The 26,037-nt window shown below is 38.5% G+C and overlaps 1 protein-coding gene across 1 annotated transcript in view; it reads left to right on the top strand.

Annotated features, from left to right (window-relative positions):
• The window catches only part of PAK2 (p21 (RAC1) activated kinase 2), an 89,032-nt gene that overhangs the window by 25,182 nt on the left and 37,813 nt on the right, over positions 1 to 26,037 (top strand). The window contains exon 2 of the mRNA XM_075556250.1: positions 10,017 to 10,223. Within this exon, the coding sequence (XP_075412365.1) occupies positions 10,037 to 10,223 (187 nt within the window). The 5' untranslated portion in view covers positions 10,017 to 10,036. The remainder of the gene's footprint in view (positions 1 to 10,016; positions 10,224 to 26,037) is intronic.

Genomic DNA, 26,037 nt, shown 5'->3' with positions numbered 1-26,037 from the left:
AGTGATTAGTATCAATTGCTTCCTCTAGTGTGTCAAAGATGTTGTCTGTGTTGACTAGAGAAACAAATCCACAAGACACTCATGTATAAGAAAGAACTTTATGTAAAAGAGTAATTGTATATTGAGAAAACATCTCAACCCAGTCCAGAGCAAGTCCGTAGTCCGATATTAGCCCATAAGTTCGATGCCAATCTACAAATTCCTCTTTAGACGCACGCAGCCATGCAATGATGCTGAATGCAGGAAGCTCACAGGTTAGTGAGTGGGAAGTTGTGTGGATCCAATGGCGGTGTAAACATCTCAGCACTGACAGAGGGGTCTCCATGGCTCCTCTAGCTTCAGGATACTAGCGTACTCCATGGAATGTCTTCCAGGGAGTGTGTGTGTGTGTGTGTGTGTGTGTGTGTGTGTGTGTGTGTGTGTGTGTGTGTGTGTGTGTGTGTGTGTGTGCGTCCGTCCTGCCTTCAGTGAGCTATTTCTCTCCTTAGCACCTCCAAATGAAGTCATCAGTCTGTGATATGATTGACAGGCTAAATTTCACTCCTTCACTCTTAAGTCTCAACTTAACAAAAGATTGTGTGACCACCATAATCTGAAATTTTTTAAATATTATGTACAGCCTCATTCTTCCACTCAGAGTCTCCAGAAAGCAAAACTTGTGGCAGGCATAGGGCTTATATGCATCTTTATACTATTTCAATATGCATTTCCCAGAAATGGGAGTGGAGAATAGGGGGGAAAGCAGTAGACAATATGAGAAAATAGTTTATTGTTCAATCCTGTTGTACTGTGTCCAGGAAGTTATAGAGTAAGTCCCAGGTCTGTCCTGCACAGGGTGGGAAAAAGGGATAATATGTCATTCCCATCACCATTGGTCAGAGACGCCCCCGTGCTATTTAATTGCACAAACCTGGATACCATGCCATGCACATGCAGGACAGGCATGATATGAGGTGGTGGTGTGTAGTGCCTGTGTGAAACTAGGTCAGTACTCAATCAATATGGAGCTCATTGATGTTCTAAATAGCAGCTTATTAAACAAGAGCCAAATGAGACCAAGATCTGAAATGATTCCTTAAGGCCTTTTTAAAAAATCCATTTTTTCCTTACCTGTTAGGACAAGTTGCACCTTATTATTATTCAGGGTTGTTTTTCTTTGCTGTCCCTGGGTCTTTACTCTTCTATGTAAATTTTAGATTTAACCATCCAGTTATTCACAAAACCCTTTAGGAATTTTGAGAATGGTGTTGAATCTGTCAATTTGAAACCTGTACAGTGTTGTCCTTTTCTCTCCTCAGATTGTAAGAACGCATCATCTTTAATCTTAATTTTGCTATGATGTATCTAAATATAAATTGCTCTTTATCCTACTTGGGATTCATTGGGCTTCAATTTATGGATGGCATCCATCGTTCTAGAACATTCTCAGCTATTTAGTTTAGTCTTGAGTGGATTGGTCCACCATTCACTGTAGTTCTCCTTCTGGAACTCCAAATAGATGTATATATTAGACCACTTCTATCCAAACTACCGTATATAGTGTAAGCTGACCTGAATATCAGCCAAGGCACCTAACTTTACCACAAAAACTGCATAAAAAGTGCTGGAAAACTCGGCTTATACCTGAGAATATACGGTATACTCTTTTATACTTTCTCTTTGTACTGTGAGTCAGAGCTGGCTTGATGGCACCTAACAACAACTCTGTACTATTCTAGGTATTGGATTCAGGTACATCTCCCAGTTAACTAATTTTCTCATATGCTAAGTCTGCCACTTTGTCTTTCAGATACTGAATTTCAAATTTTGATATTATAACTTTTCTTCTAGGTTCTTTTTCCATGTTTTCTATTTTCACACTTCTGGTACATATTCTCCTGTCATTTCTGTCTCATTTTCACTGGGCTATTGTAGCCAGTTCTTGCTCACTGGTACTTTGTTTTCCTTGTTTGTTTTGCTACTTTCAACCCTGCTTGTTTGCTCCTTTTCTTTAGAGCTGTGTTGTGTCTCTGGGTATTATTTGAACCTTATATTGAAGTTGATTTCCCCCAGAGAGGCTTTTTATTTGCTTCTGCCATTCACCTGGGAGTATTAGTAACTTGGGACCACATTCAGTTAAACCTATTGTAATATTTTATTTTGTTTTTTTGACTCAAGTGGAATGAATTCAGAGATGAACCTGCAGGAGAGCAATTTTGTTGTTAGGATTCTTCAGAGAATACCCCCTACCTTACCCAGGATAGTTCTTTTCTGATATGCTCTTATATAAATTATTCTAGCTTCTTAGGTTCTGTCCTTAGGTGGTTGGACTCCTGTAGGATTTTTCAATTTAGGCATACTCTGGCATCTATCTATCACTTGTAACAGCCATCAAAACAGAAGTTTAACTTTTCTAGAGTTTGGCCCAAAATTCCCTCCCCAAGAAGAACTGAATTAGTAAATCAGTTACTTTTGAGTTCCTAATCTTACTTTGATTTAGGGCTTTGTGGAAACACCCCTTCAAATTTATCAGCCCTTCTTGGCATTTTAGAAAATTTGACATGACACTTTTTTTTTTTAGTTTGAAAGCAAGCACTTTGGCATTTCCTTACTTTTTGTGTATTCCCTGATCATGTTGTCTACATCTCCTTTACCTTTTTTTTAATCCCAGGTTTGTTTCTAATGGTATGTTGCCGCCATTGTTGCCAAATGTGGATTTCCTTCTGACTGTGATTCATTTGTTCATTGAGAATTGTGAACTTCAAGTATCTGGGGGATATTTTCTTTAATTGCTTCATTTTTTTCTCAAAGGTATTTGAGACTTTCAGACATAAGGATTATTGGTGTTGGAACTCTTCCAGATTCCCGAGAGATTGTTAGTTGTTAGAGCAACTAATGTTAAGCTGATTTAGTCTGTGGGTGCTGAAAAATGAAGGTTTGTTTATCATTTCTACAAAGTCGGAGTAAAATGTAAAGCAAAATTATCTCTTTAGCATCATTGTTTCTTAGTATACAGTTTGTACTTGTTGTATAGTGGATCCCAATAAATTGGAATTAATTGAGCTGTTTCTTCTAGCTGGAATCACTGATTCCAGACACCACAACTTTTTTCTTTTCTGCTGTACATTATTCAACTATCCTTTGCCTCGTCCATGAGTCAAAATGGACTTGACAGCAACTGGTCTTTAGTTTCTCCCACCAGACAATTGAGGAATTGTTTATGTTGAGTCATATTCCCGTTTCACAATGGGCCTGTTAGAGGAGTACATGCAGTGTGTTTTGGGCATTTTGTTTTGCCCATTTGTCACTGGAAAGTAGCACAAAGTGCTTGAATAGATTTGGAGAGAGATACTAGCTCTCATTTCCTTTTTATAAAGCATTCTGACATAGTGATAGAGGAAAACATAAGGTAAATCGGTATTTTCTGTTCTTTGCTGATTGTTTCTGGCTGACATATAATATAAATTGTAAAGTTTCTTATCACAGCATTTTTTGATGAAACATTTTGGACACTTTGACACCATCTGTAGAAGTTATACACACACAAAATACTGTTTTTGGAAAAATAGAAAATTAAGACCACACGGTAACAGAAAGAAATTGTAAATATTTTCAGAGATTTTTTTTTTTAATTAGTAGAGGGTAGTAATGATACAGTACAGTGGTTCTCAACCTTCCTAATGCCACAGCCCTTTTATACAGTTCCTCATGTTGTGGTGACCCCCATCCATAAAATTATTTTCATTGCTACTTCATAACTATAATTTTGCTGCTGTTATGAATCGGGCCACCCTATGAAAGGGTTGTTAGACCACCACCCCCAAGGGGTCGTGACCCACAGATTGAGAGCTGCAGATACAGTATGTTCTTTAAAGGAATGCCATTTGATTAAAAAGATCCAATAAATTCCAGACGAATAATATTTCTTTAGGGGAACAGAGAGAAGTACCATAAATCAGTACACATCGATGTCTAACACCTGGCAAAGAACTGTGTACCTACCCACTGCTACCGAGTCCATTCCAACTCAGCAAGCCTATTGGACAGAGTAGAACTTGCTGGTGTCTGAGACTGTAAATCTGGGGAGCAGCCAGCTTCTTCTTTTGCTGGGGAGTGACTTGTGTTAGCAGATCAGTGCATAACCAACTACTCTACCAGAGCTCCTTGTTAAAACATTGTAGTTAGTAAGAAATGTAGTTTATAATCTCTGTCTTCAGATTGACAGAATGCAATGATATACTTAGAATCCAGGGCCAAAGGCTCCTCAGCAAATTAGCATAATTAAGGGAAAAAAGATTGAGCTGTTAGGAAACTTTAATTTTAGTATTCTGTTTAACTAGAATTGCTTGATTTTAAGCAAATTGCATCATTTTGAAGAGAATTGGTTCGTTCAGATGATATCACCAGAGCTATGTAGAAAGATAGGATCATTTTATTTTCTCTTATATTTGTCCTAAAATCATGTAACTAACAAAAGTTTATGACAGTAGGAACAACAGCAACATAACTTATGAAGAGCACATTGCATCTGTATTCTATGAATGATTATTGATCCCTTTTTTATTGAGGTGTAATTAACATAGCTTAAAATTTACTATTTTAGTCTATACAGTTGATCCTGTTTTTAGTATGTGTTTAAAGTTGTTGGAACCATTATCACTGGTTAATTCTGGATAAAACATCTTTGTCACCCCCCCCCCCAAAAAAAAAAAAACAACAACAAACCCCTGTGCTTACTAGCAGACACGACCCATTCTCCCCTCAAGTTCTTCTTTCCCTCCTCTCTTGGTAACCAGTAATCAACTGCCTGTCTCTGGATTCTCCTTTCTGGACATTCTGTCTGAATTGAATCGTGTAGCATGTAGATTTTTGTCTGGCTTCTTCCACCCAACATACTGTTTTCAGGTGTATCAGCATCGTAGCATATGTTAATACTTCTTTTTGTTGCCAAATAGTAATCCAATCTGTTCTTTTTGTTTGTTTTTCCATAGGTAGATGTTTAGTTGGTTTCCACCTAGGCTCCTGTCCTTCTGTAATGTGACTATGAGCATTCATTTATAAGTTTGTATAGATGTTTTTATTTCCCTTGTTTATAAACCTAGGGATTAAATTTCTGGGTTGTATGGTAACTATTGAAGGAATTTATTTCCTGTTGTTAACTGCTGGCAATCGGTTCCAATTTGTAGTGATCCTGGGTTCAACAGAATGAAACACTACTTGGTCTACTCGTTATCCTTACAATTCTTATATTTGAGTCCGTTGTTGCAGCCACTGTGTCAATCCATCTTGTTGAGGACCACCTTCTTTTTCACTACTTCTCTACTAAGCATGATGTCTTTCACTAGGGACTTGTCTTTCCTGATAACATGCCCAAAGTTTATGAAATGAAGTCTGGCTATCAAGGAGTATTCTGACTGTACTTTTTTTTTAATTTAATCATTTTATTGGGAACTCATACAACTCGTGTCACAATCCATACATACATCTATTGTGTCAAGCACATTTGTACATTTGTTGCCATCATCATTCTCAAACATTGCTTTTTATTTCTACTTGAGCCCTTGGTATCAGCTTCTCATTTTCCCCTTCCCTCCCTGGTCCCCTCTCCCTCATGAGCCCTTCGTAATTTATAAATTATTATTTTGTTATATCTTACACTGTCCTACATCTCCCTTCACCCACTTTTCTGTTGTCCATCCCTCAGGGAGGAGGTTATATGTAGATCCTTGTAATTGGTTCCCCCTTTCTACCCCACCCTCACTCCACCCTCTTGGTATCACTACTCTCACCACTGATCCTGAAGGGATCATATGTCCTGGATTCCCTGTTTCTAGTTCTTATCTCTACCAGTGTACATCTTCTGGTCTAGCCAGATTTGTAAGGTAGAATTGGGATCATGATGGTTGGAGGTGGGATGGTAGTGGTAAGGTTTTAGGACAGGCATCCTCAAACTACAGCCCACGGGCCACATGCGGCCCACCGAGGACATTTTCCGGCCCACTCGGTGTTTTTCCCCATTTGTTTTTTTACTTCAAAATAAGATATGTGCAGTGTGCCTAGGAATTTGTTTATAGTATTTTTTTTTCAACTAAAGTCCGACCCTCCAGTGGGTCTGAGGGACAGTGAACTGGCCCTTGCTTAAAAAGTTTGAGGACCCCTGATTTAGGAACTAGAGAAAAATTGTATGTTTCATTGTTGCTACACTGCATCCTGACTGGCTTGTCTCCTCCCCGTGACCCTTCTGTAAGGGGATGTCCAGTTGCCTACAGATGGGTCTTGGGTCCTCAATATGCACTCCCCCTCATTCACAGTGATTTGATTTTTTATATCTTTGATGCCTGATACCTGATCCCTTCGACACCTTGTGATCACACAGGCTGGTGTGCTTCTTCCATGTGGGCTTTGTCGCTTCTGAGCTAGATGGCCGCTTGTTTACCTTCAAGTGTTTAAGATCCACTATATCTTTTGATATCCAGGTTCCATCAGCTTTCTTCACATTTACTTATGCACCTGCTTTGTCTTCAGCCTTCTTGTCAGGGAAGGTAAGCATCATGGAATGCCAATTTAATAGAACAAAGTGTTCTTGCCTTGAGGGAGTACCTGAGTGGAGGACCAATGTCCATCTGCTACCTTAATACTAAACCTATAAATATAAGCACATGAATCTATTTCCCCATCCTCATATATAAATATATTTACATATGTACATGCCTTTATTTAGACCTCTATAAATGCCCTTTGCCTCCTAGCTCTTTCCTTTATTTCCTTTTACTTTCCTCTTGTCCTACTATCATGCTCAACCTTGATTTGTGTTTCAGTAAATTCCTCTTGTTTACATTACTGCCCTACCAGGCTTCCTACACCCTCCTCCCCACCGATTTGGATCACTTGTTGTTCCCTTGTCGCTGGGTTTGTTAGCACCACTTGCTTCCCCCCACCTCCTCCTCTCCCATGTCCCCCTGGAACCAGTTGTTTTCTCCTCCAGCTTGCTCTAAATCTATCTGGTTGTACTTTTTCCAAGACGGATTTGTTGTTTTTTTTGGCAGACCATGGTACTTTGAATATTCTTCATCAGCACCATAATGCAAACATATCGAGTCTTCTTCAGGCTTACTTAGTCTTCCTTATTCAATATCCAACTTTCACACTGATATGAAGCAATGGAAAAATACCATGACTTGGGTTAAGCCTACCTTAGTCCTCAAAGCAACATTCCTTGCTTTTCAACACTAAAGATGTTTTTACGTAGCAGATTTACCCAATGCAGTGTGTCTTCTGATCTCTGGACTGCTGCTTCCAAGAGCATTGATTGTGGAGCCAAGCAAGATGAAATCCTTGACAACCTCAATCTTTTCTCGGTTTACACTGATGTAACCTACTGATGCAGTTGTGAAGATTTAGGTCTTCTTTGTACATTGAGTTGAAATCCAAACTGAAGGTTGTAATCCTTGATCATTCAGGTCTTCCTTACTTTCAACAAGGAAGGTTATGTCATCTGTGTAGTACAGGTTGTTAAAGAAGCCTTCCTCCACAACTGGTCCAGGGTTCTTCAAATAATCTAGCTTCTCTGATGATTTGCCCAGCCTACAGATTAAGTATGGTGAGCGGATACAACCCTGACACACAACTTTCATGATTTTAAACCATGCAGTATTCCCTTCTTCTGTTCACACAACTGTCTCTTGATCCATGTAAAAGTTCCAAACGAATATAAGAAAGTGTTCTGGAATTCCCATTCTTCTGAAGGATATCAATAGTTTGTTATGATCCACACAGTCGAATGTGTTTGCACAGTCAGTGAAACACAAGCAATTATCTTCTGGTATTCTCTGCTTTCATCCAACATCCTTCTGAAATCAGCAGTGATATCCTTTATTCCACATCCTCTTCTGATCTGGCCTGAATCCCTAGTATCTCCTTATCAGTGTACGGTTACAGCCATTGTTGGATAATCTTCAGCAAAATTTTCCTTGTATAGAATATTAATGCTGAGGGGGGAAAGGGGAGGGAGGGGAAAAAAAAAGAGGACCTGATGCAGGGGGCTTAAGTGGAGAGCAAATGCTTTGAGAATGATTGGGGCAGGGAATGTATGGATGTGCTTTATACAATTTATGTATGTATATGTATGGATGGTGATAAGAGTTGTATGGGTCCCTAATAAAATGTAAAAAAAGAAAAGAGGAGAAAAAAATGATTAGGGCAGGGACTGTACAGATGTGCTTTATACAATTGATGTATGTATATGTATGAACTGTGATAAGAATTGTATGAGCCCCTAATAAATTGTTAAAATTTTAAAAAAATTAAAAGAAAATGATTAGGGCAAAGAATGTACAGATGTGTTTTATACAATTGATATATGTATGGATTGTGATAAGAGTTGTATGAACCCCTAATAAAATGTTTTTTAATAAAAAAATAAAATAAAAAAACGTAAAAAAAAAAGGAATATTAATGCTACTGCTCTGTAATTAGAGCATTCTTTCTTGGAATGGGTCCTTTTTAATAGTCTTTATCATCTTCCTAACATTCTATAAATCTAATATTATTCCAAAATAGATTCCTGTATATTTGTATACCTTCCTTATGTGATATTTCTATCCTCAGAACTTACTTTATAAATCAACATAACACAGGACACAATATAACATGTACTATGTACAGCTCACCCCATCCCCAAAAATCAGATTCATGTTTAGAGTTGTGGGTAGCAAAACGGGTATTAGAATTTAGAAAACTTTGGTTCAAATCTGGTTCTATCATTTACTTAGCTGTGAAACCTTGAGCAAATTACTTAACAAAACTCTTCTGTCAGTGTACAGTTAATTGTATACAAATTAATCAAAGTCTGCAAAATGCACAACAGAATAGAGTATGTTTAGATTAGAATATGAAATTTCCAGGAGAGCTAGATACTTTATCGGGGCACGTTCCCATCCTTAAGGAAAGTATAGAAAGACACATTTTAATCAAAAGGCTGCTTGATGAGCATGGGATTAGGTGGTGGTCAGAGAGTGATCTGTTCAGTAGCCGGGCATCTAGCGCTACTCTCAAAATCAGCCTACCAGACATATATACTATGATTGACTGTCCTGGGCATGGCTTTCTTCTTTGTGGGGGATGTCTCTCTTTTTTATGATACTGTGTTATGTTTTTCTTTTGAATCTGTTACAATTAATTATGTGAACAGTTTTTGATATATTATTGTCTATGGCAGCGGTTCTCAACCTGTGTGTCGTGACCCCTTTGGGAGTCAAACAACCCTTGCACGGGGTTCACCCGACTCATAACAATAGCAAAATTACAGTTATGAAGTAGCAATGAAAAGAATTTCAGGGTTGGGGGGGTCACCACAACATGAGGGAACTGTATTAAAGGGTCACGGCATTAGAAAGATTGAGAACCACTGGTCTAGAGACTACTGTAGCCTTATTTACTGGGATTTGCTTTTACTTTGTTAAGGGAGATTGTGCATATTTATAACAATTTTCATGTCTTAAAGACCAAAACACCACATCAATTCAGCACAGCTGTTGAATTGATGCCAACTCTAGAAACCTTGTAGGACAGAAAAAAAACAACCTAAGACTATAAATGTTTCCAAAGGTGTAACTTTTTACAGAAGTAGATTACCCTATCTTTCTTCTGCACTGCAGCTGTTCAAGCCACTGGGTGGCTCTCAGCTGGGTGCTTGAACCACTGTACGACCAGGACTTCTTTCATTACTGAGTTTCTTCCAAATTTTATTCTAAATAGATAGCATTTTCCAATTTGGAGCTGGTGTGGTTAGTTTCAGCTTAAACTTGCACTGAGTACTTATTTATAGTACCGTATATACTTGAGTGTAAGCAATCCTGAAGTTAGCCAAGGCACCTATTTTTTTTCCACAAATATTGCATTTAAAATGTGCTGAAAAGTTCAGCTTATACATGAGTATGTACGGTAAGTACTTTTTTTCTTGCTGGTTTATGGTTAAGGAAAATTTAAACTATTTTTTCTTTGTTACTGAATATATGTTTTTTGCCTATCTCTTTCAGGCCATCTCTAATTCTGCATCATGTCTGATAATGGAGAACTGGAAGATAAGCCTCCAGCGCCCCCCGTGCGGATGAGCAGTACCATTTTTAGTACTGGAGGCAAAGACCCTTTGTCAGCCAACCACAGTTTGAAACCTTTGCCCTCTGTCCCAGAGGAAAAAAAGCCCAGGAATAAAATCATCTCTATATTCTCAGGCACCGAGAAAGGTAAATGCTTCTTAGGGTTTCAAGAGTCTCATTTGGTTTAATGTTGTATTACCCATGTTGATCTTTTTTATTGAGCTTAACATGTTGCTATCTTTCATGGTGAGAACAATAAATTTTGTCAGCACAATAAACAGATCCAAGAAAACAATTGCTACACTTTTAGAAATCTAGTTTATTTTAAATGGTAATAAAAGAGAATAATTTTTTTAAGTGGTGCTTATCTTGATGTCCAGTGGATTTCTTTAGTCATCATCTTTATTTCTGAGACCTGGACCATAATTTATAGCTTCCCAATGTTAAGGATATTTGTGATATTTGAGGAAGACCTATAATTACAGGAATTGTGATACAGTCTGAAATACCTGGACCCAACTGTATTTTAAACATCACAGTCTTTATATTTGATCAGTAATTTGTCTTTTTTAATCATATGTTCTCTATACCCTCAGTAACATCTGAGGCAGCACTCTGTCATCAATACAATAATGTCTCTAGGGAAAGATTTATCCAAAATTATTCAGTCTCAGCACCATAGATGTTTTGAGGCCAAGTAAGTTTTTGTTGGAAGGGGTTTTTCTGTGTATTACAAGCTGTCCTGGAGCATCCCTGATTTCTAGCCACTTCAGGCAGTAGCACATCTCCACCTAGTTGTGGCTTCCAAAAATGTCTCCAGACACTGCCAGGTGTCCCCTGGGCACAACATTGCTGCTTAGGGACTGGTCTAGTTACATAAGTGGTATAAAGACTGAGATTACCAATACTTTTGGTGCCCGGCTTAAAGAGAAAACTTGGGATTTTAGATTTGGATAAGGGATTTCTGGACCTCAATGGATTTTGAAAAAAGTGCAGAGGCCCAATGAAGGTACACTAAGCCTGGTAATAAGAGTTTTGGAGGTTAGCTAGTAATAAATAAAAGTGGAGGTGAAGCCATATCTCCTACGTTTACATGGAGAGCGTGGGTTTTTCCAAGACTGAAAAGCCTTCCAAAATTAATTTTCACCCTTATTTCAAATATGGGCATTTTTAGTATCTACATTTTCATCTAAGTACTATTTTAGGGTTTTCCCATAGATTTTGATATAAATTCAGTGTTGGGGCAAATAATGCTTGTTAGTTTCTAAACATAGGAATTTTCCAGTTCTCTTTATAGTATTGATTTCTACTTTTGTTATGTTACAACCCCAAACCACCCTCTTTAATTTATTGAAATGCCTGTATTTTTACTTATTTTTCATTAAAAATTTTTTACAAATACCGTAATAGAAACTCTTCGTGTATTACATAATACATGTATACATTACAATTTTATAACTATAATATTCATATTCTCACATCTGATTAAAGTTCATGAATAAAAATATACTTTTAAGATTTTACATAGTTTTCATTTGAGCAACAGTCTTTTATATTTATTTTTTTTAATTTAAATAACTTTATTGGGGCTTTTTTATCATTCTGTTGGGGGCTTATACAACTCATCACAATCCATACATACATCAGTTGTGTAAAGCACATTTGTATATTCACCGCCCTCAACACTCAAAACATTTGCTCTTCACTTAATCCCTTAGCATCAGCTCCTCATTTTTTCCCCACTCTCCCTGTTCCCATCTCCTTCATGAACCCTTGATAATTAATAAATTATTATTTTGCCATATCTTACACTGTCCGACATCTCCCTTTACCCACTTTTCTGTTGTCCATCCCCCGAGGAGGAGGTTATATGTAGATCCTTGTAATCGGTTCCCCCTTTTCACCCCACCTTCCCAGTATCGCCAGTCCCACTCTCGGCACTGGTCCTGAAGGAATCATAAGTCCTGGATTCCCTGTTTGCAGTTCCTATCTGTATCAGTGAACATCTTCTGGTCTAGCTAGATTTGTAAGGTAGAATTGGCATCATGATAGTGGGGTGTGTGGGGGGGGGAGCATTTAGGAACTAGAGGAAAGTTGTATGCTTCATCGTTGCTACACTGTACCCTGACTGGCTTGTCTCCTCCCTGCGACTCTTCTGTAAGGGGATGTCCAGTTGCCTACACATGGGTCTTGGGTCCCCAGTCTGCACTCCCCCTCATTCATATGAGCAACAGTCTTCTAAAGTGAGTCCCAATACCAAAGTCATTGCCATTGAGTGGGTTCCGACTCCTGGCATAACTGTCGGACAGGGTAGAACTGCCTCTGAGTTTCTGTGACTGTAACTCCCTGCCACATCTTTCTCCCACTAAAATTATTAGGTGCAGAATTTATGTCACTGACCTTTTTCTGGCTAGAGGTTGGTGGCTTGATCTGGTGGAGCTTCTGTTATTCTCATCAATAACTGCTCCACAGTGTTTCTTTATCCAGGGACTTTAGAGCAAGGACATGGGGTTACTTGTCCTCTGTGATGGTGCTCTGGATAGTATGTATTGAGTAGCTTCACTTTTAATAAGGCATTGTACATAATTGTCCAAAAGTATTTCATTGGCATACACAGTAGGATTGGTATTTTTTCAGTCTTTAAATTAGCTCTTTTAAAAAGAAAGCATTTATTTTGGTTTTGTACAGGTCTCATTCTGTTCATTTTTAATGAGTATTTGACAAACCTACAGAAGGTGTCTAGAGGAGAATGAAGAGTTCTTGAATAGTGCAAACAGTTAAGCACTCAACTGCTCACCAAAAGATTGGTGGTTTTAACCCACCAGCAGGCTTGGTGATGTTTCCAAGAGGCGGTAGCCTTCAAACTGCTGCTCTGCACACATGGGATTGCCGTGAGTCAGAATTTATTTGACAGCAGTTAACAGGAGAGAATGGACATTATCATAAGGTCGAAAAACCATTTCTTCTATGGTGCAGTTTAACAAACCTGAAGGGACTTAGCTCGGAGCGGAGAATAATGAGAGCAGTGATGATGTTGTTAGTTGCCAACTCATGGCGACCATATTTATGACAGCTTGAACATGCCTGGCCCTGTGCCACCGTCATGTTTGCAGCCACTGTGGTAGCTGTTGTATCAGTCCATCTCGTTGAGGGTTTCCCTCATTTTCATCGACCCTGTGCTTCACTAAACAGGATGTCCCTTTCTAGCAATTGAGGTCTTTCCTGATGAGGACACTTAGAAAAATAAGTGAGCCAGTCACACCATCCTCACTTCTCATACTTCATTCTGGATGAATTTCTTCTAAGATTGATTTGCTTGCACTTCTGACAGTCTACAGTAAACTCATCATTTTTTATCAACATCGCCGTTCAGATGCATTAGTTCTTCTATTTTCCAGTTTTCTTTAAATATTTGAAAAATATTTCTTGTGAAATAGATGTATTTAATTTGTTACTGATCTACAAAACTGGGAATCAATTTGATTTGATGTAAGGAAAATTTTTCTAGAGGGAATTTCCAATGATAGTGGAAATGACGAAAGATTTTGGTTGAATACAGGAAGCCTTTTTAAACATTGACAGTTGTCTGACAATGGAGTAAATTACTTCTGGAACCACCTTGGATTCCAGCAATAGAAGTATTTTAAATCAAGGCTAAAAGGTTGCTTAACACACATGGGGAAGGATTTTGTAAGAGGATTCCTGCACTGGGTATGAAGTCATCCTTTGACACCTGAGTCTCCTTTTTATTTGTACCTGTAACATTACAACTGAGTTATGTATTTAGATTTAGAGATATCCTCAGAAAGTCTTGCATAGACTCTATGTTAGCCATTTTTCTTGCTTAATAATGCTAGGAATTTTGTCTTACTATTAGAATGTGGAAACCCTTGAGCCACCAGAGGTTAGTAATTTGGGTAATTAGTTATTTCTTTCATTCGTGGTTTGAAATTGTTGTGGTTCAAGACATAATTACCAAACTCAAGGTCATAGAGATATTTTCCTGTATCTTCTTTTAAAATTTGGTCTGCCTGGGTTAGATTTTTGTGTATCTGAAGAGAGATTTCTTCACTTTCTAAAAATTGCCAGGATCATTTATCTCGTATCCTTTCCTCTACTAGGCTTCAGCGTCAGCCTTTACATAGCAGATTTCCATGCATTTTTTTCTTGAGTTGGTAATTATTTTTTATCCTTTGTTCTCTTTATCAAGTACTCAGAAAAGGAAACATCTATTAAAAGAAAGAAAAACCTTTTGGTAGTTGTATTAGAAGTGCATCAAATCTGTAGGTCACGTGTGTCTGTGTGGTGCGGTTGGGCGGGGTGGGGCGGGAGCCTTTATCTTTTAATGGAGAGTAGAACTACTTCAAGGGAGGTTTAGGAGCACCTATATGTTTTTGTTTTGTTTCGCTTGTGGCAGAGTGGGGCAGGGGAGAAGGTTTAGAGGAGAGGTGCTCCTTGATCTTCCTGGGGTTCTGGTTTCCCTTTCCACCCACCCTCCCATACAGTACTCCTATGTGGGAGTTGACAGCCCTGTCGTTGGTGGGGGTTCTATTAGGAGAAAGCTATGGGTGCATGCATATCTATGCTTACTTTCTATAACAGCCTGCTGGGCTGTTCGCTCTTGGCTGTAGTAATACTTTTCCACCTATATCCTGAGCTGATATTGCTTACTTTAGTTTAGTCCTATTTGCTTTTTGTCTTTGCATGTTCCTTGGAGTTTGGGTCTGTGAAATCCGATGATTTGCCCCTCAGGACCAATAATGAGAGTAGCGATGCCAAGAGGGTAGGGGGAGAAACGGGGAACCGATCACAATGATTGATACATAACCCCCTCCCATGATGATGGGGGTGGGGGGCCTAAAAAAAGAGAAAATGGTGATGGCAATATATGTACACAAGAGCCCCTAATAAAATGATTTTAAAAGAAATACAATGGAGTAGAAGGAGAAAACTGCAGTATGTGCTCACCTCATCATATTAAAGCATAACACGAGAGGGAAACTTTGATCTTTTAATTATCATCTTTAAAGAACGCTTGATCTATAGGTTTTATTCTACCCCAAAATTCATATCTCTAATCGCTGTCCTTATTGATAGAATGAAACTCATTATTTTCATTACTAGAAATGATTCAGGAGTGTCTTCTGTGATGAATTACCAGGTTTTGTCACAGTGGTACTGGGGGGAAATGCTATAAAACTAGTAATTATATCTTTTCTGGCCATTTTATTGCATGAATATTTTTACCTGTGTGCTATAAATGTATGCTTTTTAAGAGCCATCCATTACAGATACAGTGGTATGGCACCAATTAAAAACTTTAATCAGCCAGATACAGTTGAGTTGATTCTGGATTATAGTGACTTCATGTATGTTGTCAGAGTAGAACTGTGTCCCGTGAGGTTTTCAATCGCTTGTGTTTCAGGTAGGTCATCAGGACTTTCTACTGAGATGCCTCTGCATAGACACAAACCTCCGAGCTTTCATTTAGTGGCTAAGCGCCTTAGTCATTGGCACCACTCAGACACTCCTAAACTAACACTGACAAGTGATACAGGCACAGTTTTAGGTGACTAACGTAGAGTATAAGGGAAGACTTCTTAATGTGGTGACATTTAATCTGAAGCTGAAAGATGAGTAAGTGAAAGGGCAATTAAAAAAAATAGATGTCCCAGGCCTAGAGAAGAGCTAATTTTCATTTCCCAGACACATAAAATGTTCTTGGAGCTGAGTGCAGCCCAGTGTGATTCAGAGGGGCGGGTGGGAAGTAGGGGTATAACTGCATGCTGTCTGTAGGGAACAACAAACAGCAGAAGAGGCTGAAGTAGTAGCAAGGATCAGGTCATAAAGGGCCTTTTATTCCATGCTACAGAGTTCAGATTTTATCCGGTTTCCTGGGGAACCGTTACAGAATTTTAAACAGGAAGAACCTGGTTAGATTTCTGTTTTAGAGAATAGACTGGTTGCTGTGTAGATAAGAGATTTTGTTGGGAATCCAAGGCTGAAGTTGGAAACTAATTAGAAGGTTTTGCAGTAGTTCAGGTAAGAAATGATTAACCAGTCTAGTACTTAGAAATAAGTGACTACATTTCATTCTTATTATTATAAACACTTCTATTTAAATAGCTAATTTTGAGGACGAGAGAAACACAGCTTTTTTTAAATTGTCATAATTATACATAATAAAATATTGACCAAATTTTACATATATTGGGTCACGTTGATTATTTCTTCTTGCTGTACATATAGCCATTAACCACAGTCCTTTTCCAGATTATTCTAACCCCCTCATGCTGCCTATGAACTAACCCCACCATGTCCCCTTTCAACCAGTCCCTGGTATCCATGAATAAGCTATGAGATTGTGCAGTATTTGTCTTTTTGTGGCTGATATCACTCAACAGTATGTTGTCAAGGTTTATACAAGCTGTGACATTTATCAGAATTGCAGTTCTCTTTATGGCTGAGTGATAATATTCCATTGCATGGATATACACATTCTGTATATATCATCCAGGTTGACGAGCATTTGATCGGGTTCCCCCTTTAAGTTGTTGTGAATAGTGCTGCACTGTGTGTACACATGTTTTGCTCCTGCTTTCATTTCTTGGGTACATACCATATATATGCTCGAGTATAACCCGAGGCACCTAATTATTACCTGGGAAACTTGATTGACTCTAGTATAAGCCTAGGGTGGGAAATACAGGATGTGAATTAACACAGAGACCAGAGGGGAGAGACGTAGTGCAGCCACAGACACATAAGTACCAGTTCAGCTGCCAGCATAAGTGAATCACTACTGGGGGGAGGTCTGCGAATTGGAGCTGCCCACATCATAGGACGGCTCTGATTGGGTAGATGTGAGTAAATAAACATTCAAAGCCCTGCAGTGTCAGCGGGCCTTTGAATAAGCAGTGAAGGAACAGCAATCACCTGCGAGATGTTATACCTCGCTGGGGTACCATTGACCAGTGTATAAGCCGAACCGGCTTATACACGAGCTTATATATACGGTGCTTAGGATTTGGGTTGCTGGGTAGTTCCATGTTCAATTTCATGAGGAATCATCTTAGCTGTTTTCCATATTTTGTATTCCATCAGCCATGGATGAGAGTTCCAATTTTTCCACATTTTCACCAGCACCTATAAATTTATATATTGTCATACTCATTATAATTTGGGTAAAAGGAAAAGTACCTTGTCATGGCTTTGAATTTCATCTCGCTAATGACCAAGGAATTTATAGAGTTAGAAACTCTATTAAGGTCGCTATGAGTCATAATCAACTCTATGGCAGAGGGCATTTTGGGTAAAGAACTGACATTGAGTGTTTTTTCATGGACTTGTCGGACATTTGTATTCCTCTATTTAGATCCTTTGCCCCTTTTTTAATTGAGTTGCATATCTTTTTTTTTTTTTTGCTAACTTGCAGCCTTAAAATTTTTTATATTAAATCCCAGAACAATATGATTATCAAAAATGTTCTCCAAATCCCTGTCTCTTCACTTTGTTGGTCAAAGTCTGTTCAGCAAAAAAAAAAAAAAATGCTACTCATGGTTTCAATGTCATACCTGGTTAAATAAAAACTAGATCTCATGATGGAGGTATGATTTCGAAACCTGTTTAAAAACAGGGGCATACCTCTATATTTCTTTATGTGAGTTTACTGGGTTTATTTCTCATTTTTAGAATTGGTTTGATATATAGTGTGAAGTGTGTGGAAACCCAATTTTTCAAGCACCATTTATTAAACAGCTCCCTCATGTTAATGTGCTTATCATCTTTGTCAAAAATCAATGCCCAAAAATGTGTTTAGAAATTTCTAAGTAGCTTTTGCTCATACTTGGCTCAAGGTCTTCACCTTTTGTCTGAAGTTTGCCACAGTTTTATAGTCTAAGAAAGTGGGAAACTGATGGTCTGAACCATTTTTTTCATCCAATAGAGTAATCAGCAGTGCTTTTTTTTTTTTTTAATCCTTTGCCTGGTCCATTAGTTGACATCAAGTGATCCGATCACTTGGTGAACATCCTGTAGATTGAACAGCTTGAAATTGAATGACAAGTTACTTTTAATTATTTTATTAAACATAAGCAGTTGCCTCTTCCATGTAAGATTATTTTTATTTATTCTTATAGGTTTTGACTTCCACAGTCGTATGACAATATTAAAGATAAATGTTTATCTCGCAACATTCTTCCAGCACTTGGTTCGTGTTTTTAAATTTTATTATTAATTGGGAGTTGATACATATATCATTCCATAGTTCAATCACATCAAGAAGAATTATACAATTGCTGCCACAATCTGTTTCCAAACATTTTTTCTGGACTCCTTGACATCATCTTCCCCACCACCATCACTGTACTCCCCCCCCCCAATCCTTGTATTATTTGCTGTTCCTATAGGTTCATCATTCCTGAGTTGTATGTAATGAAAAACCGAACAGCATATAATGTATCTTCAAGGTGTGACCCCCAATGACATAGCACCTATGGGATACACCCTAATATAAACGAACAAGCACAAAAGTATTGAAAATGTTAGAAACTGTATCAGGTCCAGCATGCACCAGAGGGAGAATCAACAAAGTTTTGACTGTTTAAGTCAGATTTATGCCTTTGATCTTATATCCTCATCTCTCCAATGCCCTCTGTTTAGTAACCCCCGTCCTCCAATTTGGGTAGATGGAGTTCACTGGAGGCTTCTTTCCAATGTAGCTCCCACTATCATCCATAGCCTTCTGCACACCAGCAATGTTATCATCTCCTCATTTCCCCTGCATCCCCTCCTTTCTCTTTCTGTGCCCTCAGGGAACCATTACTCCAGTAACTATTTATGAAAGGTAATCTGTGTTGACTTTCATGTACCAATAGATCTTTAATATACAAATGAATATATACAAACCTAACATGACTAATGAGGTGTAAAGCACACAGAAAAGAAACCATAGTAGTAAGGGGAGGAAATATTGGGAACTAGAGGATAGGTAGTTCATCACTGCCATAGTGCACCCTGAATTTATCATCCATTCTGTGTGGCCCTTCTGAGAGAGGCTGCCCAGTTATAGGTGGTTTAGGGGTCTCCACTATATCCACATCTATTCACAAAGATTTGGTTGAGTGTTTTTGAACTTCTGATACCTCCTCCTGTCAACACCTCAGGTTCACACAGACTGCTGTGCTTCTTCTATGTGAGCTTTGTTGTTTCCCTGCTAGATGGCTGCTTATTTAACTACAAGCCTTTAAGACCCCAGATGCTTTGATAGCCAGGCACCATCAACTTTCTTCATCACATTTGCTTATTACACCCATTTGGTCTTTAGCGATCATGTCTTTAAAGTGAGTATCATATAATGCAACATTATTAGAACAGACTGTTCTTATACTCAGGCAAGATTTAAGTAGAAGCCCAGAGCCCATCTGCTTCTTTGCTTCATATGCATATGTATACATATATAAACAAATAGCACACAAACACACATATATATATGTATATATAAGTTAACTGGGGCTACATACAACTCATCACAATCCATACATTATGTATTATTTTTAAATGCTTTTTTCCCTCCTACCCCACTATCATGTTTACCTATTGTTAACCTCTCAGTAATTCCTCTGAGTTACAAATCAATTGAGAACAAACACCACGAGAAAAGCCACACCCTCCTTGCCATCAATGTTAGAACACTTAGTATTTTTCTGTACCCGTCTTTGTTGGCTCCCTGTTCACCTCCCTCTCCTTTCTTTCCTTCCCTCCTTTGCCCCCTGGTCCAGTTGCTGTCTCTGTAAGATTGCCTATCCTGCATATCTTGTGTAGATAAACACCAAATAAAAAACAAACAAACAAATAAAATATACAGATAGTCACAACACTAACAGGGATCATGACAGAAAAAAATGAATGTCTCTGTTATACATAAAGAGGGACATGTTATAAACCATATGTCCTGACTCCTTTGCTTTCAGGTTTACCTATCCTGTGTCCCGCTTATCTAAGAACACATACACCCTTTAGGCTTCATCCATCATATCCGAAAGGCGAGCATCCTATAAAACAATGTTGTTATTCCCACAGTCAGAGATGGAATGATCTAGTTCTCCCCACCCTCGCCCAGTTTTCCCCTTGACTTTCACTGTGGCCCCTTTGTGAGTAATTCCCCTCCAGTTCAGATGGGGGTGCCAAGTGCTGTCGCACAAGTCAGAAGTCTATGATCTGGATTCTTCAGGGATTTCATAACTTGACTTCCATCACTTGTCTGTTGTCCTCCTATCCTGGTTTGCCCCCATGTGGGTGTATCAGGCTGGACCTCTTTGCTCAAAATGTATCTTCAGGGCTGCACTCTGCAGCACCGTCATCTAGGGAGAGGACCTTACCTCTCAAGCTGAGGCCGGCTCTGCAGTCATCTCTGGGAACTAGCTGGTCTGCGCAGAAACATTGCCCTCATGAATTGGCACACCGGAGTGAGGTCTGCTCTTCTTTCTCCCTTTCCTGTGGAAATATAAACAAGACCTCCTTAGGCTGGTTAGTACCCTGACCCCCATTGTCACGATTGTTCTTCCCAACCTCTCTGTGGGCCTTAAAGGCATGTGAGAGGGAAGAAAAAGTTCCCTGTCAGCACAGACAGCACTTGGTTCATTTTAAGATTTGCTGTAGAATCTTTTTGCTTTAAGTAACTGGTTTTCATATTTTCTCTTCACCTATTAGTACTAATAAATAAGGAGGATATTTGTGTTTATATATATATGTGTGTGTGTGTGTGTATATCATGTAAAATGGGATCGAAAGTAACATGTTCAGGGTATTCGGTCACTTCGCAGCAGACTGATTTGTAAAGTTTTGCTTAGTCATTTTCATATCTTTTTTCTATAGTCTTAACATAATATGGACTTTTTTTAGTATGGAAATTTCTTTAGAATATTCCTTAGACTCTAACCTTTATACTGCAAGTTTCATCTTTCTTACCAGCTTTCTTAAATAGGAAAGAATTCACTTTTCCATAATTTAACTTTACGAAACATGTATATACTTATACATGTTCATGTGAACTTGAAAGATGTGGAGGAATACACACTGCATTTTTAACACTGCTTATCTTCAGGAGTTGAGGTGAAGTGTGAGACTAGCTATTTTCTTTGTATTAACAGTTTCATTAGTCAAATAAATACATACTGTTTTCTTCATTTTAAAATATATAAAAACTACAGAAAAGTATGGTTGTTATTTATTTCTAATATTTCCCCAATTTTTTGTTATATATCATATTTTTCCTTTGTTACTTGTAACTCATGGATTATAGTACACAAGAATACTTTCAGTGTAGTTGTAATTTATTATTGCCAGTGAATCAATTTTATAAATATTTGAGTATATAGTATTTGCTCAGACTTGTGATTGAAATATTGATATCTAGCCTTAGGGCACTTTTAGTATTGTTAGAAAGATACACATATGCCATGTGAAATAGTAAACTGAAAGATGTTCACATTGAGTGGTGTGTTAATCTGGGTTGGCTAAAGAAACAAATCCAGAGACACTCTTGTGTAAGAGAGAGCTTTATGTCAAAGAGTAATTATATATTGAGAGAACAGCCCAGTCCATATCAAGCCCATATGTCTGATACCAGTCTATAAATTCCTCCTCAGACTCACACAACACATGCAGTGATGACAAATGCAGTAAGACAATGGGTGGAAAGTCGTGTGGATCCAGTGGCGGTGGAAGCATCTCAGCGCTTGTGTGGCTTTCCACGTGGCTCCTCCAGCTCCAGGGCTCTGGCTGGGATCAGCATGTCTCCATGTGTCTTGCCAGCAGGAAGAAGCAGAGAATGTGTGAGGGAGGAAGAGAGTTTCCAGAATCAGGAGAAGGCCATACCCACACAGAGGCATTATTGGCTATGACCTGATTTGACAGGCGAGATTCCACCCCTTTGCTCAAGTTGACAGGAGATTATGTAACTGTCACAAATAATGCTGAACTTAGTTGTGGAGGAAGCTTTTTATAGAGCTACTGAACCTTAAGAATGAATAAGATTTGAAAATGTGACAACTATAAAATTCATAGCCACCCTCTTTAACTGTGCCTTCATTACTTTGTACCGTGTGGAAATGTTCCACTTTCCCATACTCTGCAACAGCTATTTGTAACTTCTACTCTCAAAACTTCTTACGCCAAAGTTTAACCAGCATATGCAAAGCGTCATACTGTACAGTAAGTAGACTGTGTGAGTCTGGGTACGTTAGAGGAACAAATCCACAGAAACCCATATGAGTAAGAGAGTTTTATATAAAGGGTAAGTGCACATCAAGAAAACATCCCAACCCAGTGCTGCCCAAACCCACAAGTCCAACATTAGCCCATATATTCAACACCAATCCACAAAATCCTCCTCCATCCCACAAAACACAAGCAATGATGCCAACTGCAGGAGGAAAACTGAATCATTGAGCGTGTAAGCATCTCTATGCCTGCAGGGGTCTCCACACGACTGCTCCAGCACCCTGGGCTGCATTGGGGTAGGTCCATGTGGCTTCTCCTCAGACATGTCTTGTAGGAAGTGAGCCTTGCCAGTGAGCCTTGCCAGCTGAAGCACGAAACTGGCTAAGGCAGCTGCACCCTGGTCTGACCATAAGAAAGCAAGAGACCTGAGAACTGGAAAGGCGAGGCTCACTGAGCCATTTATCTCTCCGCCCTTCAATTAACCTCACTTGTGTTTATCGGCCAGGTTGGCACAATAAACTTTAACTATCTCATAGACTTCCTATTCTCTTATTGTGGAAGACACAGCCTTCTACTGAATCCAGACATTTCTTTGACCCTTCATCCAGTTACTGCCCTCTCTCCTCCCCTCGCTGCCAAAATTCAAACTATTCTCTTCTCACCTCCTATTTACTCTGCCCAAGTAACTAAAAACAGTGAGTCTCCAAATTTAACCTCTGGGTGACCCTAGTCCCCCCAGCATTTTGGTTCAGTAGATCTGAGGTGAGACTTATAATTTGCATCTTGAACAAGTTCCCAGTTGATGCTACTGTTGCCTGTCTTTGAAAACTATCATTTTAGACTGTAAAATATTGGTGAATTGGGAAGAAAGGGACAAAAGGACAACTGCAGCTTCTCCACAAAATCTAGAACCTTCTCATTTGTGATGATCACATTAACATTTTGTGTTCTCAAGGGCTCAATTAGACAAAAAAATTAACAAAAATACAAAGTAGAAGGGTAGTCATGTATTGGTAGACTAGCAGCCATATCTGCTCTTATCATCAGTCCCCAATCCTCTCATGCTTTATCGGGTTACTGCTACATTTTGTGTCGGAGTGTACCATGCTTAGTATACTCTATAATTTTAATCTTTAAAAAATGATGGACTATTAAATGTCTAATCACACTTTGATTATTACTTATTTGTTGGGACTCTTTGTTAATGAAAACACATTAACTCTAAGTTATTATAGCCTAAATTGAATTAGCTTCAAGCACAAAAGACTTTTTATTCTAAGAAGCAATAACTACTGTATTTCCCTGAAAGTAAGACACCCACGAAAGTAAGACCTACCTTTACAGTTTTGCCTCTCGCTGAAATATAAGACGTCCCCCCAAAAAAAAGACCTCCCGGAAAATAAGGCCCCCCGAAGCTATGGTAACTCTAGACCGTAGCGGCAGGCAAAGCTGCGCAGCTCACTGTTGGCCGCAGTGCTGCCGGAGCAGACAGGAAGTGTGAGGTCTCTTTAAATAAAACAATAAACAATAAATATGTGCCATATTCTTCTTCATAGAAAAATAAGACATCCCCTGAAAATAAGACCTAGCACATCTTTGGAAGCAAAAATTAATATAAGACACGGTCTCATTTTCAGGGAAGCGGAATCTCTGCAAGCCCAAGTTAAAGTTATGGGTAGGCTTTAGACAATACTGTGTATCTTGTGTCTTTTCCCTTTCTATGTACCTACTTCATATTTCTTCCTTATTTTAGACTAGTTTTCTCTGTATGTTGGGAAATTTAGCCTTCAGCAGTTCCCAAGTTGCATTCCTAACAACTTCAGTCACTGGAGAAAGAGACTGATGGTCCATGTCCAGAGTCTGGCTTAGTTCAGGTAGTCACCCGTGAACCCATCCAGTTGGCATGCTGCTTGTTTGAGAATGTGGCTAATCTTCCTTGAACCAGTAGACTATAATCAGGGTCCTGTGAGAACAAGAACATGACATCTTTTCCAACCATATTCATAAAGACAGGGGACAAGGCGGGTCCCCAGAAGTGAGGTACGGAGTAGATTATTTTTATTGAAGGAAAGAAACACAGTGGATAAAATTGTATATTTTTTGTGGCAGCAGTTCAGAGAAGTTAAACTATGAGTTTATGGTTGTTAATAAATATATCTTGCTGTATGAAGGATATTGAATTAGGACCAAGGAACATTAGAAATAGTAGAAGCTATCACCTCAGATTACTCACAGTCCCATAGAAAATGTGAGAGCTTGATATTGTAGAGGGCCACCAGACATTTGGGGAAAGGTTTCAACATACATCTAAAACAATGAAAGCAGAGAAGGGGAACTTAAATAAAAATTGCGGGGCAGTGATAAAACCTTCTATAGACCCAAATATTCTGTAATCTTCAAAGAGAAGATAAATATGAAAAGGTTCTAAATATTCCCTAAAATATGAAAAGGTTCTCAGAATAATCAGAATTTTAGATTTTGGACAGTCAGTGTTTAATATTATCATGTTATTTCAATAGAATTAAAATATAGTTAATTCTCAGAGTTAAAACAAAAATACATAGATAGAAAATATAAAAACTGAGGATCCACCCAGAATGGACTGGTCTAACTAATAGTGATCAAAGGAAAATAGAGGAAACAAAATTATCAAAGAAGTAATGGGGCAGAAATCATCTAAAAGACATGATTTCTAGATATAGAAGGGATCTAAATTGAGTACTCAAACAGTAAATGAATGTGTAAGCCCAATGACTATCCTGAATCTTTAAGCGCTCCACCGATAAAATAATGAATGCTGTTAACTCATGTCATCGTGTAGTAGCAAGGACTGTTCCTACAACCTTCCCAACTAAAAGTACTTAGAAAACTGAAGTGGGAAAGGCATATAAAACAATCATTTTCAAAGCATTGGACCTCATGCATGAAGGAAAATAGCCCTGAGAAATGGGAAATAATAAGATTTGTCACATAGTTAATTCAATTTACTACCTAGGGGGAGTTTCTAGCATAGGAGGGAATTCAGTGAGTTTCCCTAAGCTGAGAGACAGACCTGGAAACCTAGGGAGGCTAAGGCAGCTAGAGTTTGGAATGCACCGTACCAGAGAGGAAAGGGCTGTACTGAATAGCTGCAAAGGTCCTCAGGCATCTTCAGTAGCACCTGCATGTGAGGCAATTATTCACAGGTATAATCTACAGAGCTGGCACAGGATCCCAAAATATTTTCTATCTCCACCATCAAGAGTGGGAAACATTTGGGGCAAAATTAACCCTAAATGAACTGCTACTCCAGTCATGTCTAACAGGTCAAAAGTTATACCTAAAAGGACACTGTTTCTTAAATTGGTTTCTCTCCTATATGTAGCTATGTCCCAGAGCAAAGTCCAAAAAATCTTACAGAAGGTACAGAAGTAGAAATGTCCAGTACCTAACAAGTAAAAATTTTGTTTGACATCCAATCAAAAATTTACTAGGCATTCAAAGATGCATAATGAGAAAAGAATTAATCCATTATAGTTAATAAAAATGGCACAGATGATAGATGAAATATGAATGGTATTGAAGGAAAAAGTCCAGAGTACACTTACAAGCACTAACAAAAAGATCCAAGGCTTCAGGAATTGACAGAATACCAATATGAATGTTTCTGCACCAAACTGATAAAGTACTAGAAGCATTCACTAGTTGATGACAAGAAATTTGCAAGACAGTTACCTGGCCAACTGACTGGAAGAGATAC

Source organism: Tenrec ecaudatus, chromosome 8 (genome assembly GCF_050624435.1).
Source record: "Tenrec ecaudatus isolate mTenEca1 chromosome 8, mTenEca1.hap1, whole genome shotgun sequence".
Taxonomy (NCBI): Eukaryota; Metazoa; Chordata; class Mammalia; order Afrosoricida; family Tenrecidae; genus Tenrec; species Tenrec ecaudatus.
This window is presented reverse-complemented; position numbering and strand designations above follow the sequence as displayed.